The 21470-nt window shown below is 35.7% G+C and overlaps 3 protein-coding genes and 1 long non-coding RNA gene across 6 annotated transcripts in view; 2 read left to right on the forward strand and 2 right to left on the reverse strand.

Moving 5' to 3' along the window:
- The window catches only part of LOC138309806 (piRNA biogenesis protein EXD1-like), a 36473-nt gene that overhangs the window by 12556 nt on the left and 2447 nt on the right, over nucleotides 1-21470 (reverse strand). The gene's annotated exons all lie outside the window — the stretch shown is intronic.
- On the forward strand, nucleotides 1272-9653 carry LOC138308725 (piRNA biogenesis protein EXD1-like). 2 transcript variants are annotated; one of them, XM_069249752.1, is made up of 2 exons: nucleotides 1272-1312; nucleotides 5803-9653. In XM_069249752.1, exon 2 carries the CDS (start codon nucleotides 5808-5810, stop codon nucleotides 6933-6935), a length of 1128 nt encoding a protein of 375 aa, XP_069105853.1. In that variant the 5' UTR covers nucleotides 1272-1312; nucleotides 5803-5807; the 3' UTR covers nucleotides 6936-9653. The 2 variants fall into 2 exon arrangements, with proteins under 2 accessions (XP_069105853.1, XP_069105852.1); XM_069249751.1 differs by lacking the exon at nucleotides 1272-1312 and adding an exon at nucleotides 4891-5166.
- Nucleotides 9586-10124, reverse strand: LOC138308727 (uncharacterized). The gene is made up of 3 exons (XR_011206150.1): nucleotides 10079-10124; nucleotides 9740-9917; nucleotides 9586-9640 (listed from the first exon to the last, which is right to left on the reverse strand). It is a non-coding gene; the product is annotated as an uncharacterized lncRNA (long non-coding RNA).
- LOC138308724 (uncharacterized) lies at nucleotides 11828-18362 on the forward strand. 2 transcript variants are annotated; one of them, XM_069249749.1, is made up of 2 exons: nucleotides 11828-13434; nucleotides 16230-18362. In XM_069249749.1, exons 1-2 carry the CDS (start codon nucleotides 13389-13391, stop codon nucleotides 17417-17419), a joined length of 1236 nt encoding a protein of 411 aa, XP_069105850.1. In that variant the 5' UTR covers nucleotides 11828-13388; the 3' UTR covers nucleotides 17420-18362. The 2 variants fall into 2 exon arrangements, with proteins under 2 accessions (XP_069105850.1, XP_069105851.1); XM_069249750.1 differs by having other exon boundaries at nucleotides 11828-14634; nucleotides 16230-18361.

The following is a 21470-nucleotide window of genomic DNA, read 5'->3' on the forward strand; positions in this document are numbered from 1 at the left end:
CAGTACAAAACTTTAACAAAGTTTAACACTGTGGTCTATGTAAAATTATTTAGTTGGTTGCTCTCTATATGACTCTATGATATTAATATTGAGTGTGTTTTGTGCTATAGCTCGTCTTGTTTTCGTGGTTGATAAGGAACAACCACTAAAACAATCAATTTATGAAAGATAGATAGTGTAAGGGTTTTCACGTTTCCTTTATATATCAAAGAAACGCAATTTAACAAAGCATAACAATTTATTGACTCGTGCCCTATCCGATCGCATAGCCAAACATATCTGCGCCTTCTACCACTGCGCCACGTGGATGTGGCGCAGTGGTAGAAGGCGCAGATATACAATTACATATCATATCTTATAGACACGTTGATCAACACACTTTAAGATCACACTATCTCTAGAGATATAGATAGAGACTACATCATACATTTATCAAACTAAAACTTCACAATAGTGTATAGTGCATTTTAGCTACTTTGAATATAATGAATTATTTATTCATTATACATTCATAATCTCTTGGGATTTCATCATAAAATTGTCATCAAATGTAAACATAAGTATAGCGCGCATCACGGAATTTGTTTCTGTCCAGTTGGCATTCATATTGGCTATGAATGCCAACTGAAAGACGTTCAGTGCTTCAATGAACTGCCATCCGTTCATGATAAAGCCATTACCTTTGCAATGTCACAATTATCATGTCAGAGATCACCGAAGATGACTGTTCAAATGGCTGTTCCGTTTTGACGATAATGAAGTCTTTATAGATGCAAAATCACTTGGGATTTTATCATAAAATTGTTATAAAATGTAAATATAAGCATTGAACGTATTTCAGTTAGCATTTAGAGCCAATATGAATGCTAACTGGACAGAGGCAAATTCAGTGTTAGTCATCAGCTGCGTGGCAGAGACCGTAGTTAACACTATTTACCGGCCACACCAGCCCGCTTCGTTTCTGCTACCAACAATGTGAATCTATCATACTACTACAACAGCAACGATACGGTGACGTCGTGAGGATACGAAAACAAAATACGAAAACGAAACGTACGTCTCCTACTTCTCAGAACCCAAACATTTGTGGTTAACGAACGCAACATTACCGAATACAACTCACACTATCTTTTATATTTACATACCAATTGATTGTTTTATGGTTGTTCCTTATCAACCACGAAAACGAGGCAAGTACAAAACACACTCAACATAAAAAAGAACCATAAAGGGAAGCTATATATACAAACCATTGCACCAGGCACTGTACAGAAGACTTTTCTGGATAAACTGGATAGCTCGTCAGTGACAGGTGATTTGTTTTAGTTTAGAATAATTTGATATTATTCATTAGAAGAATTTTGCCCCCCCCCCCCCAATTTGATACTACAAAATATTTATTTACTATTTAAACTTAAGTGAATGTGTACAGATTTGAGAACCGACGCGATAACAGCATGTTCGAACAGGTAAGTGCAATGAAGATATTGTTTATTATGGTAGGTTCATCGGAGACCAAGTAGCTCTATCAGACTGATCGCCGCATTTTCTTATATTAACAAACCATTGCACCAGGCACTGCCTCTTGAAGTACGTTTAGCAGTGGGATAGGCGAACTTGTGAGCTGCTGTGTCTTCGCGGGCGTAGACTCGGTAGAAAGGAGGAACCGGAACGATCTTCGGTGACCAAGTAGCTCAATTCAATAGAGCATTTAACATAGTCGCCATATTTTTTTCCATTTCTATTTTACAATTAGCTCCTAAGTAAATTCTCACGGTGGTGGCACATGGTCCCGTATGTCTGTGAGGGCGAAGACTTTGATAACGAAGTTGGGGGAGTAGAGGTATTAAACTTGGTTGATCATCGGCGACCAATTTTTTTCTCACCTTTTTGATAGTAAAGAGGAGTGAAAAACCACAGCCACCACCGGGGCTCGAATTGGTGATGCTCTGATAAATGGGAAAGACTTAGTCTCAAAAGCTGCCTCAGATATCCTTCCTTTTCATCCTTCTTCATAAAATCTCCGATACCGAAAACATATTATGCCTGGTTCGATATGTTTGATATCATGGAAAGTATCGTTCTCTATCATCGGAGAGGAAATGGCCCTAAATTTCTATATGATAATGGAAAGCTATGAAAACTCGAGACCCTTAGTTCGAGATGAACACTAACCCTAATCATCTGAAGAGAGAGCCCAACTGATCCAAGTTGGAACGGCGACTTGTTCACTCACTCCTTTATAAATGTATATCACTTCCTTCCTTTCACAAAGTAACAAAGACAACATAAACCAGGTTCGCTGTATCCAAGGCAACGCCATCCTCCAGTAGTCTCTAAACCATTACAGTGGATAGCAAAAGTCTGTGCAATTGCCCCACGTGGATATAAGAACAATCCATACGATGATTATTATGACGACTTTGAATATGAGGACAATCCATACGATGATTATTATGACGACTTTGAATATGAGGACAATGCGTACGATGATTATGAAGACGATTATGAATATGAGGACAATACGTACGATGATCATGAAGACGATTATGAATATGAGGACAATACGTACGATGATCATGAAGACGATTATGAATATGAGGACAATACGTACGATGATCATGAAGACGATTATGAATATGAGGACAATACGTACGATGATCATGAAGACGACTGTGAATATAAGGACAATCCGTTTGATGATTATGAAGACGACAGTGAATATAAGGACAATCCGTTTGATGATTATGAAGACGACTGTGTATACAAATATAAGGACAATCCGTACGATGATTATCAAGACGACTGTGTATATAAATATAAGGACAATCCGGACGATCATTATGAAGACGACGATGATTTTGAAGACGACAATGAATTTGACGAGCTTTTCCTTGATGATTATTATGACGACTATGAATATGAGGAGAATTCGGACCATGATTATATGTATTATGACGACTATGAATATGAGAACAATACATCCGATAGGTATGGTGCTTATTATGGATACTACGATGACGATTGGTAGTGACATGAATTGTCAAAATTGACCACAGCAAAGAGTCAAACACTTCATGCGAAAGGAATAGGAATGCTAAAGGAGAAAAACAAAAATAAAACAAAAAATAAAGAAAAGAAAACGGAAGAAAAAAACTCGTGCATACTGGTATACGCGCACATTATAGTGTAACAGAGAAAAATTAATAGAACCTTGTCTCTGGTTTATCATTCTACGCCCCGGTGACAATTCTATTACCATTACCTGTGATTTAACTCATGCAAAAATGTGTAGGAGATTGTGAATCATACGAGTGGAACTTGAGTGATACTGAATTCAGTGGAATTCAATATTCAACGGGCTAAAAAGGAAAACTGAAACAAGGGGTTTTCGAGGAACTTGTCAAAGCTTCCGAAAGTCTGCTCTGCTGAAAACCAGAATTTTGTTTAGTTGTCATCAAACTGTGTAAATAAATGGAACAGAATGATGGGTTTCGTTTCTTTATACTTTTATTACATAACAGTTTATACATTACAGGCTGGTAGAATGGTTTAGACGTCATGTATAATTTTACAGCAATGGATTTTAAATTAATATGTAAAATATGTAAAAGATATGAAATTAAAACCATAGGACAGCTGATAAACAGACATAGGAGAGACTTGAAATGTCCAGTAGGAATGGATACCGCACGTGACTTTCAATTTTGCATTGTGTGTGTTCCATCATTAATGAATATGTAACGTGCGGTACCCATACCTAGTGCGGGAATAAATAGCGTTAATCCCCGGCAGGTAGATCGAAACAGTAGTGACCGCTTAGTATGGAATTTAAAGGTTAAACGGATAATTAAAAGGCTGAATAATACATTTTAACCATTTCTTATATTATTAAGTACAAACTGTGCCGACCCGTTCCTTTTATACTACACCCCTTACTTTGCTTGACATTTCCTAAATCTCAATCCGAGTCTCACAATCCATCTTCCATTGGCAAATAAGTTTGTCACCAATGTAGAAGAACAGGAAAAATATTTATCCCATAACTATGCATGTTTCACAATGGAAAACCGATGTGATAAATTTCAAAGCAGTTGATTATCGTTCACCTACGGCGCCTCTGATTGATCAATTCCAAGATCTACTTTTGATAGCGCATTTTATTTTAAATAGCATTGTATTTACTATTTAGCAGGTGGTTGCTTATTCAAAGTATAAACCAATATAATATTGGCTCTCTCTTTAGGCACTATATTTTATGGTGGAAAGATACATGTATCACTACACAATGTAAGGTGGTAAGTTTCCCTGAATGAAGACGAGAAAATGGTCACCACGGTATCACTATAGAGCTAAAGTTATGGGATTAATAAGTTCCCCAACGCGTGGCTGTTGTTTATCATGTTTATCTAAACTCTCGTTAGTTAATTTTCAAATTTTTAAAAGACACTCGCTAAAGCTCGTGTCTTTTCAAAATTTGAAAATTAAAAAACTCGAGTTTGATAAACATGATAAACAACAGTCACGCGTTGGGGAACCTCTATATTCCTGTCGAATACCCCGACCAGGAATCGAACCCGGGTCTCTGGTGTAAAAAATAGGGTTCTACCAACTGAGCCAAAGAAGCATGCTTCGTTACCTGAGTGATAGAGACAGAATTTCAGTATTTAACACTATGTACAAACAACGCCGACCCGATCATATACTATAAATAAATCAATTACGCAACAACACTATGGTTACGTTATCATCAATACTCCATTCCATTAGAAACCGAAACTAAATCAAAATGCACATGTCATATTTCTCGGAGCCCAAAACATTTGTGATTCACGACACAACCGACTGCAATACACAATAGCTACCTTGTATACAATTAATCATGTTGTATTGGTTGCCTCGTATCAACCACGAAAACGAGGCAAGCAAACACAAAACACATTCATTATTAAAAGGAGAATCATAAATGGAAGCTATCTGCAAAGCCTATAGGAGACATTTCAATAGGAGACATTTCATGGTAAATTGGACGGTTCGTCACTGGCAGTTTAACTATTTTGATATTAACCGTAAGAAGAATTTTGTTCCATTTGCTTATATACTATTTGATCTAAAGTGACTGTGTATCGATTTGGGAACCGACGTGATAACAACCTGTTCGAACAGGTAAGTACAATGAAGATATTGTTTATTTTGTTTATTATCTTCACCTGAAACAAAGCGGCACAATAGGTAAAACATCCGAATGGTGTGCGGAGGTCCCTGATTCGAACCCCAGAACTAGTGTGGCCGCTATATTTTCTCCTCTTCTGTTATAAAATTGGTAAGCTTGCCAACCCCTTCTCTATGCACTTAAAGTACGCAGGGTGATAGACGAAATTGTGAGTTGTATTTGGGGACGAAGACTTTGAGAAATGAGATTGGGTGTAGCGCTATTAGACCTGGCCGATCATGGGGGACCAGGTAACTCAATCAGTAGAACATCCGGCAAGTGTTCTGAGCAAATTTCGAATTACTAAAGCTTTAATCTATGAGGTCTTAAGTTTAATATGCTGGTATCATTCCATATCGATGTTTGCATTGATCTAAACCTTTTCGATTTCGTCATATCCTTTTATCTGTACTTTAATCTCAGCATCGGACTACTCTTAAATGAACTGAACAGATAATTATTAGTAATCCATTATGGATTCTTATTGTTTTAATTAGAATACCTGTTTCACTTAATTCATTTCAGCATTTCGTTATTTTGCAATGTTTCATTATAGCGTCATGGCACTAATAATGAATTATCATTTCCAGGTAAAATGGCGACAAAGTTTCCTGATGAAAGCGATGCCACTGGAGACAACCTGTCAGAATGTGAAAAGGTGACAGAGGACAGTTGTAAGATTGTGGAAGAGATGGCGGACGTTCCAGACGCTCTTGCTGAAATCAGAGTTCATGACTTGCTGGCTGTTGATTGTGAGGGAGTCAATCTAGGGAGGTCGGGTGAACTGACTGTTCTTACGATAGCTATACCAAACAAAACGTTCATCTTTGACGTCTTGAAACTGGGAAAACATGTGTTTGATGACGGTCTTCGTGATGTCCTTGAAGATAAGAACACGGAAAAGCTGATGTTTGACTGTCGGCGTGATGCGGACAGTCTCTACCATCAGTTCCAGGTTAATATTTCCGGGGTACTGGACCTCCAACTACTGGAAGTGATGCACAGGAGGAAACCAGGGACGTCCCTGGTGAAATCTGCATCCGGGTCTCGTAGAAGCACACGAACTGATGACGTTGAAAGCATTTATGGATTCTTACGCTGCATGGAACTCTACCTAAGCGATAAGGAAATTATAAAGAAAAAGAAGCAAGGACAAGACCTGCTAGAATGTGACAAAGACATATGGAAGACGAGACCACTGACAGATTTGCTGAAAACATACTGTTGCATCGACACAACAGAGCTGTTTAGTCTGTACGAGAAGTTGAAAGCAGACGATGACTCACTGTCTCGTCTTCGAATCGCATCCAGTCGTTACGCTGACTGCCTCCGGTCCATGTCCGTAAGAACAAACGGAATATACGAAAACCATGCATACTTACCGTTAGACATCATCCCAGATGAGGGATCCACTAGTTTCCCATTCGCTTCGACCAAATGCGTTGGATGTCACCGACTCTTTCCGAGAGACGAATTTAGTAAAACACAGCTGAAGAACGGAGAGCAGAAGTGTCGTGTTTGTAAGAAGGTGAAGCTGAAGGCAGATGTACAAAACAACAGGGAAGCGGATTGGATGCGTGATGATTGTACACCCGAACTCTACTATTCCTCCGATGAAAATAGATGGGCAGATCCATACCATGATTATGAAGATCTATACCATGATTATGAAGATGTCTATGACTATGGATATGAGGACATTTACCACGATGACGATTGGTAGTGACATAAGTTGTCAGAATTGACAACAGAATCGTTTGTGAAAAGAATAGGAATGTGAAAAAAAAAGAGTAACAAAAATAGCTCACATATATAGACTCTAGAAGTATACGCACGCACTATGCCCTTCTGTGTGGATAACCTTAACATTGTGATAAGGAAATGATAAAGAAAAAGAAGTACAAGACCTGCCAAAAGCATATAGTTCTATAGTATGGACGATTAGACCGTTTTTTGATATTATGAAGTCGTACTGTTGCGTCGACACCGCAGGGCTGTTTAGTCTGTACGAGAAGTTGAAAGCAGATGATGAATCACTATCTCGTCTTCGAATCGCTTCAAGCCGTTACGCTGACTGCTTCCGGTCCATGTCCGTAAGAACAAACGGAATATACGAAAACCATGCATAATTACCGTTAGACATCATCCCAGATGAGGGATCCACTAGTTTCCCATTCGATTCGACCAAATGCGTTGGATGTCAACGACTCTTTGTGGTAGACGAATTTAGTAAGACACAGCTGGAGAAGGGAGAGTAGAAGCGTTGTGTTTGTAAGAAGGTGAAGCTGAAGGCAGATGTACAAAACAACAGGGAAGATAACTTGATGCGTAATTGTTTCCGCTACCATTATTATGACGATGGTTATGCTGAGTACGGATATGATTACGATGGTGACGATTGGTAGTGACATAAGTTGTCGAAATTAACAAAAGCATAGAGTCAAACACTTCATGTGAAAGGAATAGGAAGGTAAAAACACGGAGGGAAAAAAAGAGAAAAAATACTAATAAATAAAAATACATACTAATCTACGCGCACATTCTATTATACTATATATTATTGTGTATGACCTCAGTACAAAGAAAACTTTAACATCATTTTATCATTATGACATATGGGCCTATACCTACTGTGGTATAACCACTGTATCATCCTAGGTCCCAGGCGTATGTCAAACTATCGCTTACTACCCCTGGCAACATCAGCTGCTTGATTGTTCTAGGTTGGTTCTGATGAAATATTCGTAAAATTGCTCACTAAACAACAAGCGAGTTTAAGCTATCATAACTGCTTGAGCTCTGATATGCATGCTTGATTCCGGAGAGGCAATTTAAGCATGACACAGGTAAGTCATCACAGAGTCATGACAGTGCTGTAGCAGACGACTATTTTAAACAGAGAAACAAAAGTGCTATAAGGTAATGGGATGTGCATAGTTTTTCTTCTCTACTTGTTCTCTTATAATTAAAGTGTATATATCAAATTAAAGTTTATAAAATAGAATTATATTTTTTATAAAAAATAAAGTTGCGAGGAAGAGGTGTTCCGGAGAATTTATAAAAAAAAATACCGTTAATTAATCAAGCTTTCAAAAAATCTGCCCTGTTCCCAGAAGATTGAATAATTTCTAGAAAACGAAAGTACAGAATAATTTCTTGAAACTCAACCTGAAAGCAAAAGTTCTTTATATTTTCGTTAAAACATAGTTGTGATGTTATTTACTGTTGTGTCTGTATTAATTTCCCAGATTTTGGAACCATTACCTGTAAATGTCCTATATGTTACCTTTTACTGTGTTATATGTGACTCTCGAGTGGATATTGAGTGATACTGATATCAATAGAATTCAAATACAACGTGCTAAAAAGAAAAAAAGTGAAATAAGATGCTTTCGAGGAACTTATCCTATACCGAAGTTTCCAAAATTCTGCTCTGCAGAAAATCAAAAGTGAAATAGAGGTTTCAGAAAATGTATTCATCGATATGAACAAAAACAACAAAAAAATATGTGCATATGTACATGGTATATTTGTTTCTACTTGTTCCGTTATAAAATTAAAAATTAAATCAAACGAAAGTTGCTAGGAGGATGCGTTTCGGAGAATTCATGAAAATACCAGCAAGCTTTCAAAAAACATCTGCCCTGTTCCCAGAAGATTGAATAATTTCTAGAAAATGAAAGTGCAGAATAATTTCTTGAAACTCAACCTGAAAGCAAAAGTACTTTATATTTTCGTTAAAACATAGTTGTGATGTGGTCTACTGTTGTGTCTGTATTTATTTCCCAGATTTTGGGACCATTACCTGTAAATGTCCTATATGTTACCTTTTAATGTGTTATATGTGACGCTCGAGTGGATATTGAGTGATACTGATTTCAGTAGAATTCAAATACAACGTGCTTAAAAGAAAGAAAGTGAAAAAAGATGTTTTCGAGGAACTTGTCCTATACCGAAGTTTCCAAAAATCTGCTCTGCAGAAAACCAAAAGTGAAATAGAGGTTTCAGAAAATGTATTCATCGAGATGAACAAAAACAACAAAAAATATGTGCATATGTACATGGTATATTTGTTTCTACTTGTTCCGTTATAAAATTAGAAATTAAATCAAACGAAAGTTGCTAGGAGGATACGTTTCGGAGAATTCATCAAAGTACCAACAAGCTTTCAAAAAACATCTGCCCTGTTCCCATTAGAATGAAAAATCTCTAGAAAACGAAAGTGTAGAGTAATTTCTTAAAAATCAATATGAAAGTACTTTATATTTTCGTGAAAATATATTTGTGATTTCATTTACTGTTGTTTCTGTATTTTATCTCCCAGATTTTGGGACCATTACCTGTAAATGTCCTATATGTTACCTTTTACTGTGTATATGTGATCTACTGTTGTGTCTGTATTTATTTCCCAGATTTTGGGACCATTACCTGTAAATGTCCTATATGTTACCTTTTTCTCGAGTGGATATTTGTGATTTCATTTACAGTTGTTTCTGTATTTTATCTCCCAGATTTTGGGACCATTACCTGTAAATGTCCTATATGTTACCTTTTACTGTGTTATATGTGATCTACTGTTGTGTCTGTATTTATTTCCCAGATTTTGGGACCATTACCTGTAAATGTCCTATATGTTACCTTTTACTGTGTTATATGTGATCTACTGTTGTGTCTGTATTTATTTCCCAGATTTTGGGACCATTACCTGTAAACTGTCCTATATATGTTTACCTTTTAACTGTGTTATATGTGATCTACTGTTGTGTCTGTATTTATTTCCCAGATTTTGGGACCATTACCTGTAAATGTCCTATATGTTACCTGTGTTATATGTGATCTACTGTTGTGTCTGATTTTGACCATTACCTGTAAATGTCCTATATGTTACCTTTTACTGTGTTATATGTGATCTTTCCCAGATTTTGGGACCATTAACCTGTAAACTCATTATATTTGTCCTTATATGTTATGCCTTTACTGTGTTATATGTGATCTACTGTTGTGTCTGTATTTATTTCCCATATTTTGGGACCATTACCTGTAAATGTCCTATATGTTACCTTTTACTGTGTTATATGTGATCTACTTGTTCTTATTTACTCCCAGATTTGGGACCATTACCTGTAAATGTCCTATATGTTACCTTTTACTTGTGTATATGTGATCTATGTATTTACCAATGTATTACCTGTAAATGTCCTAATTACCTTTACTGTGTTTATATTATTCTATTTTTACTGTAGTTATTTATGTTTATATGTGATCTACTGTTTCCAGTTATTCCAGACTTTTGGGACCGATACCTGTAAATGTCCTATAATGTTACCTTTTACTGTGTTATATGTGATCAACTGTTTGTTATTGGGACCATTTACCGTGTAAATGATTATTTTACTGTGTTATATGATTCTACTGTTGTGTGCTGTATTATATTCCCTGTGTTATATGTGATCTACTGTTGTGTCTGTATTTATTTCCCAGATTTTGGGACCATTACCTGTAAATGTCCTATATGTTACCTTTTACTGTGTTATATGTGATCTACTGTTGTGTCTGTATTTATTTCCCAGATTTTGGGACCATTACCTGTAAATGTCCTATATGTTACCTTTTACTGTGTTATATGTGATCTACTGTTGTGTCTGTATTTATTTCCCAGATTTTGGGACCATTACCTGTAAATGTCCTATATGTTACCTTTTACTGTGTTATATGTGATCTACTGTTGTGTCTGTATTTATTTCCCAGATTTTGGGACCATTACCTGTAAATGTCCTATATGTTTACCTTTTACTGTGTTATATGTGATCTCTACTGTTGTGTCTGTATTTATTTCCCAGATTTGGGACCATTACCTGTAAATGTCCTATATGTTACCTTTTACTGTGTTATATGTGATCTACTGTTGTGTCTGTATTTATTTCCCAGATTTTGGGACCATTACCTGTAAATGTCCTATATGTTACCTTTTACTGTGTTATATGTGACTACTTTTTTCTGTTTTATTTCCCGATTTGGACCATACCTGTAATGTCTATATGTACCTTTTACTGTGTTATATGGATCTACTTGTGTGTATATTTCCGATTTGGCCATTACTGTAAATGTCCTATATTTACCTTTTTGTTTATAGTTGTTGTATTTTATTCCCAGATTTTGGGACCATTACCTGAAAATGTCCTATATGTTACCTTTTACTGTGTTATATGTGATCTAACTGTTGTGTCTGTATTTTATTTCCCAGATTTTGGACCATTACCTGTAATTCCTATATGTTACTTTAACTGTGTATATGTATCTACTGTTTGTCTGTATTTATTTCCCAGATTTTGGGACATTACCTGTAAATGTCCTATATGTTACTTTTACTGTGTTATAGTGATCTACTGTTGTGTCTGTATTTTATCCCAGATTTTGGGACCATTACCTGTAAATGTCCTATATGTTACCTATCTACTTGTGTCTGTATTTATTTCCAGATTTTGGGACCATTACCTGTAAATGTCCTATATGTTCTTTTACTGTGTATATGTATTGTGTCTGTATTTATTTCCCAGATTTTGGGACCATTACCTGTAAATGGCCTATATGTTACCTTTTACTGTGTTACTTTTACTGTGTTACATGTGACTCTGATTTTAAGAGTAAAAGGTAACTTATGAGAGAGTTATACAATACGGGTGAGTAGGTCTCCGGGCATAGTAATGTTAACGCACAACTCACAACCAGGAATATCCCCACACAATGAATATGAAGAGAACTGAATCCTCTTTTGACACAGAATTATATATCCATGGATGTTTCCTCGTTTTTTTTATGAATTCACCATTTACTTTGTATCTACAGCATTAACTCCAATTTCTGTTTCTGAAACTTTCCTGTTTTTGTACACCACTTTGACTTAAAATTACAAATAGTCTTTTTTTACACTTCTTTTGATGTTGTTTTAACAATATATTACAATTGGTTTCCAGAGATTTTCCCATTGGCGTATTGTTGAATGACATTGAAAATGGCATGGAGACACATGTATGCATACTGATTTTTGTTATATTCACGATGAATCCAAGATGGTCACTATATGGTCATTAGTGGTCATTAGATTGGCGAACTTTTTTAAATCCTCCAATTTCCACTCTGTTTTAAACTGACCTGAAAATCACTGCTATATACGATCACTTGAGCATGACCCTTTCTAACAAACGACTAAATTGTTCTTGTTTCATGTTATTTCTTTACCACACCAGACATATTGGAAATAAACGTCGCTTTTTAGTGTTAAATAAATTGAGGAACATTTTGTACATACAATTGTATGTTTTTAGATCTTTTAGTAACACAACGTCATGAATGATATTCATCACATATAACACAGGCAAAGGTAATTCTATATTGCCATTGTCTATACTGGATTTGCCATGGCTGAATGCACATTATTAAAGTTACCTGAGCTCATATCTGGCTTATATTAAAAATAAAAACTGTACAATGGGAAAGAGAAACATGGTGCGCCTTGATTCAGTTCTTTCTCCCACATATTGCACAGTTTCGGCTTATCTCCATATTATAAATAAACATTTTAGACATTATATATCTTATTTTTGTATTTTTGTTGGTTTTTTTAAACGTGTGTGGAGTATGATTAGTTTGACTTTCTTTTATTTCTGTATTTTACAAAGCCAGACTTTTTAAGTGTGCGGAAAACGATACCTTGATGATATTATAATGTTAAGATAATAAATATGATGCTTCTAGGTATAGGAAGCCAGACATATTCTTTATATGAATGGTGTCGCTATGACTTATATATTTATCTGGTGGATGTCACAGTTACATAGATTTGCATGACTGGAGTAGCAAAAACTTATATTCGTATGACCGGCGTCAATGTAACTTAAATTTGTATGAAGGGTGTCGCTGTGACCTAGATTTGTATGGCGGATGTCGCTGTAACCTAAATTTGTATGGCAGATATCGCTGTGATCTAGATTTGTATGGCGGATGTCGCTGTGACCTAGATTTGTATCGCGGATGTCGATGTAAACTGGATTTGTATTGCAGATGCCGCTGTAACCTAGATTTGTATATCAGAGGCCACTGAAATCAAGATTTGTATGGCGATTGTCGCAGTGACCTAGATTTGTATTGCGGGCGTCGATGCCGTAACTGAAACTGAATGAAAGCATGTGATGCATTTGACCCGGATTTACATGAAAACGACGGTACGCACTACTCGGCGTCCCATGGTTCTGTCGAATTAGTATTCCCTTTATTAGCTCTAGCAATGCGATGATTAGTTTGCCCATTATCAATGTAATATTGCGGTAGTGGAGTGTGTTGTTCAGTGTCTGGCGGTTAACTTCCAAGACATAACACTATGAAAAGGACAACAGTTTCCACAATTACAAGGAAGTGTGACATTCTCGGTTATAACTGGTACAATGACGTTAAGTTCCATGCTCAAATAACGATACACACAGAGAACTCTATTTTAATGGTATGCTTTAATCAAAAGATTTAAACATAAAATTCCAAACTTTTTTGTCCTACTAAAGTGTCAACTTAAGTGTTTACTTAAAGTGTCGATAAGAATGAGGGCATCTTAGGATCATCATATTTAGTACACGTTACAAAGTACCTCCTCACTGGACTAAAGGACTCGATGTTGATAACATTAATATCATTTATCTTTATGTTTCTATAAACACATCATCAATATACAATGTACCTTATTTCAAATCGTATGGTTTCGTTATTATTTTAATATACGATTGTAAAACATATTGTTATGGTACTGTAGAAGAAGAGGGAAAATGCATATCCCTGTAGAGTACTCCGACCAGGAATCGAACCCGAGACACCAGCTCTACCGACTGAAGCAAAGAAGCATGTTCCGTCAGCTGAGTGTCAAAGACTGTATTCAACACTATGTACAATCCACACCGACCCACTCCTTATACACTACCAACCATTATACACTACCAACCATTATACACTACCAACAATGTGAAGTATAAATGAAGCTATCATACAACAATAATATGGCTATATCTTGATCAATATTCCTTTAGAAATCCAAACCAAATCAAAATGTGAAAGTTAAACGTACATCCTATCTCATAGTTCATAGAAACTTTTGTGGTTAACCGACATAACATTAAAAGATAACATACACACTATCTATCTTCGATATATCCAAATTACACCGATAATGATATCGATAGGGAAGCTTTATATATAAAGCTTACAGGAGACTCGTCAGTGATTTGTTTCACACTTTAATAGACTATGACAGTAAACACATATAAGACTACTTTGATATTAATCGTAAGAAGAATTTTGTTCCATTTGTTTATTTACTATTTGAACTAAAGCGACTGTATCGATTTGGAAACCGACGCGATAACAACCTGTTTGAATAGGTAAGTGCAATGAAGATATTGTTTATTATTGTACGATCTTCTATGACAAAGTGGTAAATCATCCGACTGGTGATCGGATGTACCAGAGTCAAACCACAGTACTAGTGTGGCCGCTATATTTTCTCCTCTCATGTTACAAAGATGATGAGTTTGCAAGCCCCTGCTCCAAGCACTGGAAGTACACTTAGCAGTGGAATAGGCAAACTTGTGAGTTGTTGTGTCTATTAAGGCGAAGACTTGAAGAATGAAGGGAAAAATAACGCGATATTGAGCCGGGACGATCTTCAGTGACACAGTAGCTCAATCTAACCTGGTCGCTATATTTTTTCCTTTTCTGGTACACAACTAGCGTCCATGATCTCGTATGTCAGCGAGTGCGTAGAAAGTAGGTGGGGGTGTAGCAGTATTTGACTTGGTCGATCATCAGTTATCAGGCAGCTCAATCGGTAGAACATCCGACAAGTGTTCGAAGGTCACGGGTTCGAACTCCGGTGGTCTGGATGTACGGTTTTTTTCTCTCCTGTTAAAATGGTAGGAAAGTTGAAGTTCAAGTGGTAGTATTTACATTTCCATTTTGTCTTTGCTATGTAACCTTATCAACTTGGAAATAGTTTAGACTTGTGTAAACGCAGTTGCTTGTCAAGCAAGAATACATACACCGGAACACTGACTTCCGCAAGCAGTGTTAATGCGCATCTGATTTGGTCTATTGTTTCTGTATTTTTAATTCTTTAATAAAACAATTGGAATGTAATGAATATCTTAAATCATATTCCGAAAATAAAATATTTGAGAAATGTTGCATCAATAGAGTAAAAAAGGTAAAGCTATTGTGAAACTATATTTTGTGTACTTCTGATTTTGACAACATTTCCCGCCAAATTAGAGCCAGCTGTTCCGGGATTCCATTAATTGATTGGCTGTTACATCAATCGTATAACGATGAAAAAAACCAAACGAAGTTGTATTTTATCGGAACATTAAATTTAAAATAGATAGTCGGCTAATATATAAATACATTTGTATAAGAAATGGATTTTTGTGTTATTTACTGGTGTGTAAACTGCATTTGTTGGACAGATATTTCAACATGAAGCGCTGACGCGCGTCATTTAAAATATCTGTCCAACAAATGTAGTTTACACACCAGTTAACAACAAAAAATAAAAATAATTTCTTTAATAAGTCGGTTAACCACTCGACTATCTCTGCCAATTCAATGGATCTTTAGACAGTATGCAGCCACGTAACGAGCAGCATTGTATTAAAACTCATTCCTTGCAAATTTCGATTTGCTTAAGCTTTAATTCATAAGTTATCAAGTTTTTCTCATTTTGTCATAGAAAAAAAAACACCAACATTTAAAATGTTCTTCCAATTTCGCTGTTAGCATTTAAACCTTTTCGGTTTCATCATATCTTTAAATTTATCTGTATTTTAACACTTGGACTACTCTTAGATTGACTCACAAATAGTTCTTAATATTAAACTGTGAATTCTAACTTTCCAACTATCTTACATACTTTATTTGGTTATTTGCGATGTTTCAATATTGCGGTCGTCTGCCACTAACAATGAATAATCATTTCATGCAGGCAAAATGGCGACAAAGTTTCCTGATGAAGACAATGCCACTGGAGACAACCCGTCAGAAGGTGAAAATGTGACAGAGGACAGTTGTAAGATTGTGGAAGAGATGGCGGACGTTCCAGACGCTCTTGCTGAAATCAGAGATCATGACTTGCTGGCTGTTGATTGTGAGGGAGTCAATCTAGGCAGGTCAGGTGAGCTGACTGTTCTTACAATAGCTATACCAAACAAAACGTTCATCTTTGACGTCTTGAAACTGGGAAAACATGTGTTTGATGACGGTCTTCGTGATATCCTTGAAGATAAGAACAAGGAAAAGCTGATGTTTGACTGTCGGCGTGATGCGGACAGTCTCTACCATCAGTTCCAGGTTAATATTTCCGGGGTACTGGACCTCCAACTACTGGAAGTGATGCATAGGAGGAAATCAGGAACGTCCCTGGGGAAATCTGCATCCGGGTCTCGTAGAAGCACACGAACTGATGACGTTGAAAGCATTTATGGATTTTCACACTGTATAGAAATCTACCTTAGTGATAAGGAAATGATAAAGAAAAAGAATCAAGGACAAGACCTGCTAAAATACAACAAAATATGGAAGACGAGACCACTGACAGATTTGCTGAAAACGTACTGTTGCATCGACACAACAGAGCTGTTTAGTCTGTACGAGAAGTTGAAAGCAGACGATGACTCACTGCCTCGTCTGCGAATCGCATCCAGCCGTTACGCTGACTGCCTCCGGTCTATGCCCGTGAGAACAAACGGAATATACGAAAACCATGCATACTTACCGTTAGACATCATCCCAGATGAGGGATCCACTGGTTTCCCGTACGCCTCAACCCAATGCGTTGGATGTCATCGACTCTTTCCGACAGACGAATTTAGTAAGACGCAGCTGAGGAATGGAAACCAGAAGTGTCGTGTTTGTAAGAAGGTGAAGCTGAATGCAGATGTACAAAAAAACAGGAAAGATAACTGGTTGCGTGATGAGTGTACGCGCGGTTTCTGCTATTCCTCCGACGAAGATGGATGGGCATATCCATACGATGATTCTGAAAACTGGTTTGCACTTAATGACAATCACTACGATGATAACGATGACGACTATGGATATAAGAGCAATCGATATGATGATTATGATGATGACTATGGATATGCAGGCAATTTTTACGATGATGACGATTGGTAGTGACATAAGTTGTCAGAATTGATGAATATGAAATAATAGGGAAGTAGAGAGTACCTTCAAGTATACGCGCCCATTATACTCTTGTGTGAGGACAACCTCATTACAAAGAAAACTTAACATTGTTTTATATACCATGATATACTGTGATATAACTACTATAAAGATGCGTTTGTAAAGCACTCGAGTGCATACTGAGTGATATTGTTGAAATTAAAATACAGCATGCTAAAAAGAAGAACTGAAATAAGGTGTTTTCGAGGAACTTGTCAAATTGCCCATACCGAAGTTTCCAAAAATCTGCTCTGCAGAAAATCGAAAGTGAAATAGAAGTTCCAGAAATACTGGTCTTCTTTGAATAAATATAAATTCTATATCGACCATTCTGACCTGATTTATAGTGTGATAATATAATATAAATCACTACTTCATGACTGTTTTAAACTTAGCCAATTTTAAGAAGTAACATTATATAATATATATATTACTGAAATTATTAAAAGTCATGAAACATTTGTATAAAATTTGTAATTGAATATTAAATATATGAAACGGTGTATGCTCTCTTGTACTTAATTTATATAAGAGTTGTTTCCCCCTGATCTATTTGTCGAAAGTAACTACAACAATTAAATTAATTACATGATCGATTTATTTTTAAATGGATATGAATAATTGAAACGTGTTAATGATGAATATATCTGTAATTAATGTGAAAGTGGTGTAAGTTCATATTTAGAATAATCAATTTAAATATGGAAATTGGTGTGAGAGTCTTCTGTGAAAGGAAAGCATTGTTATTTTTTAAAACAAGTTCCAGAAATGTATTAATTGAGCTGAACAAAAGTGATAAAAGGATAATTCCATGTGCATGGTATATTTGTTTCTATGCTTGTTCCCTTAGACAATTAAAATTTAGGATAAAACGAAAGTTGCTAGGAAGCGTTTCGGAGAATTCATCACCGTTAACCAAGTTTTCAAAAAATCTACCCTCTTCCTAGAAGAATGAAATATTTCTAGAAAACGAAAGTGCAGAACAATTTCTTGATACACGTTTTGAAAGCAAAATTATATCTATCGGTAGGAAAGCATTTTAGACATTATATAACCGGTATCTTATTTTTGTTCTAATTCTTAATTTGTTTTATGTGGATTGCAATCAACTTTAGGGTCACTAGATGCTCTCCCAGAAACATATGATACTAATTTTTGCGCTCTATAATATGATTGCATTAATATTCGCCATTCCTTTAAATATCGATTTGTTCGAAGGACTGTCAGCGAGTATTTTCTTTAAATTGCCGAAGGTTCTCCATTTGCTGAATATGACGGCAAAAGCAGTTTGGCACTCTATAATATTGTTATGTAAAAATAACAGAAAGGAGTGGGATGAGACATGACATCACAACCATCGGGATAAAAATACTCGGCAAAGCATCATGTTTGACAATTTAAAAGAACCCTACTTCTCAGGTTGAGATTCTCCTGTGTCATCCCAAAGGGGGTGAAAGATTCTATTAATCTTTTTACAGCACTAGGTTTTAGTTATGTGAAATATTTTAAACTGAAAGGCTAGCTGATCAAAAGACACAGGAGAGACTTGAAATGTCCAGTAAGTATAGGTAGCACACGTGACTTTGCATTTTGCATTATGTGTGCTCCATCAACATTGCCTAAGTACACGTGCGGTAATCATACCTACTGCGGGACTGAATGGCGTAAATCACAGCAGGTAAATGTTCGGGTTAAGTTTGAAAAGGTTCCGTCAGATGTGGAACAAACTCACGTTAATCTTATTGACAGATAAAGCATTTCGTATTGACGGATAAAGCACAAGTTTATTCGGCAGTAGTTATCGGTCAGTATGTCGGACAATTGCAAGATCTATCAATTAAAAACGAAAGTGAAACTACGAAACACTTCTCTATATTAGACACAGGGATCGAACTGCGCTGTATGAATTCCGGAAATAACGATCATTTTGTTGAAGACAGTGACTAAGTTGTGGTAAAAGGGTGTTTGCGGCATATTGTTGTTAGTATTACGACTATGGAAGTAAAATTATTAATGTATCCAAAGACCGACCTATCATAAAAACTAAAAATATTGCAGTAACAATGGTAAATAACACATAAATATGAATCGAAATAGTGCGGTCATCATGCCTTGAGTTCGGCTATCCGGCTAATTATATACAATGATTTACCTTAATTCAAAGAAAATGTAATTTTCCTCTTTTGAACAATTTCTTCATTCAAAACCTTTATTCATAAATAATAATAGTACTTTATTCAAAAGCTTTATTTAAAAATAATAATAGTACTTTATTCAAAAGCTTTATTTAAAAATAATAATAGTACTTTATTCAAAAGCTTTATTCAAAAATAATATTAGTAATTCATAAATAAGATTAACCGTGATTTAAACAGCATCCTTGGACATGTTACTGTATGGTTTGTGTGTCGATAGCGATTTCGACAACAAACAATACAGTAGCCTACGACTGAAAGTCCTGATTGCATTAACTACCAATTGTCCCGTATTGTTCCTTCGTATGTTCAGCTTTTTAACAATTCTGAATCATTCCATAACTCACCGGATTTATTAATAGAAATGTAAACTCGAATGAAATTGTGGGTGATTTTTGGCAGATTATGCGAGAACAGTATACCAATATTTTTCACACATTTTTTAACACGATTAAAAATATGAAATAATTTTACGCTTTTGTAAGTCTTTATAATCATTAAAAATAACCTCAAGTATCAGTGCCTGAAAAAACTCTTAATCTCTCGCTTAGGCAATCGCTATTTGCGGAACTCATACAGTTGTCGTTTGACTCGTGTTAAGAATTAGCTGTCATATTACTAGGTGTATATTTCTTTAAAAAAATCAGTGCAAAGATAATCTCGAGATATGGACCAGGAAGCTTTACTGTAACAGAGATAGATATGATAATTCATCCGAGTACATTCCGATATATGTGTTGTGCACGTGATAATGTACAATGATATGTGTCGTAGTGTTTATCTGAAGCCCGTGTGTTTACCGGTCTGTCTACTTGTGCTGTACCACCGACAATCAATTACAGTAGGTACACTTTACTTTACTATGGCCAGATGCTGTTTGGTAGGTTGATTATGTATTACTAAATATTAGTAATGAAAAACTGCAAAAATTGCTGATTAAGAAAGTTTTTGTTTTGACTATATTATAATCTGTTGAACCAAAACGAAAGAAAAAAAAATGTCAGCAACTTTAATTTATATTCATAAAACATCATTAATAACCACCAAATTATACAATAGAATATTAGGTACTTATTACAGCCTGCACGACACCTTCTAAAACTCATAATTCAAAAAGCACCGCACCATAAAAATTATAACTTCAGAGCAGTTTTGTCACGTGGTATAGTGATATGTATAGTCATCGGGAAACATAAGACGACCCGCGTAATGAAAATTAATATTTCATTTATCTATTTAATATATTGTTATGGAAGTGATTATGAGTGTTGTATTAACTGTATGCTACGGCGGCGTATTAGGGCCACTATATAATTTAATTTATCTTGTACGTACAACGTAGTATCTTGTACGTACAACTTAGTATCTTGTACGTACAAGATAGTATCTTGTACGTACAAGTTAGTATCTTGTACGTACAAGTTAGTATCTTGTACGTACAAGTTAGTATCTTGTACGTACAAGTTAGTATCTTGTACGTACAAGATAGTATCTTGTACGTACAAGTTATTATCTTGTTCGTACAAGTTACTATCTTGTACATACAACTTATAGTATCTTGTACGTACAAGATACTATCTTGTACGTACAACTTAGTATCTTGTACATACAAGTTGAGTTGAACTGCTGTTCATCACCGCAGAATTGAGTCACCCGCCTGATATTTTTCGTAATTAAAGATAGTCTGTCTACTTTGCATTGCTTCAAGCACGATCACAGGTTCATTAACTTATTTGACAATATTAAAAATATAAATATATATTAATGAGGACAATATCTTTTTCACAATCGTAATTTGAAATTGA

This window comes from Argopecten irradians, chromosome 15 (assembly GCF_041381155.1).
Source record: "Argopecten irradians isolate NY chromosome 15, Ai_NY, whole genome shotgun sequence".
NCBI classification, from domain to species: domain Eukaryota; kingdom Metazoa; phylum Mollusca; class Bivalvia; order Pectinida; family Pectinidae; genus Argopecten; species Argopecten irradians.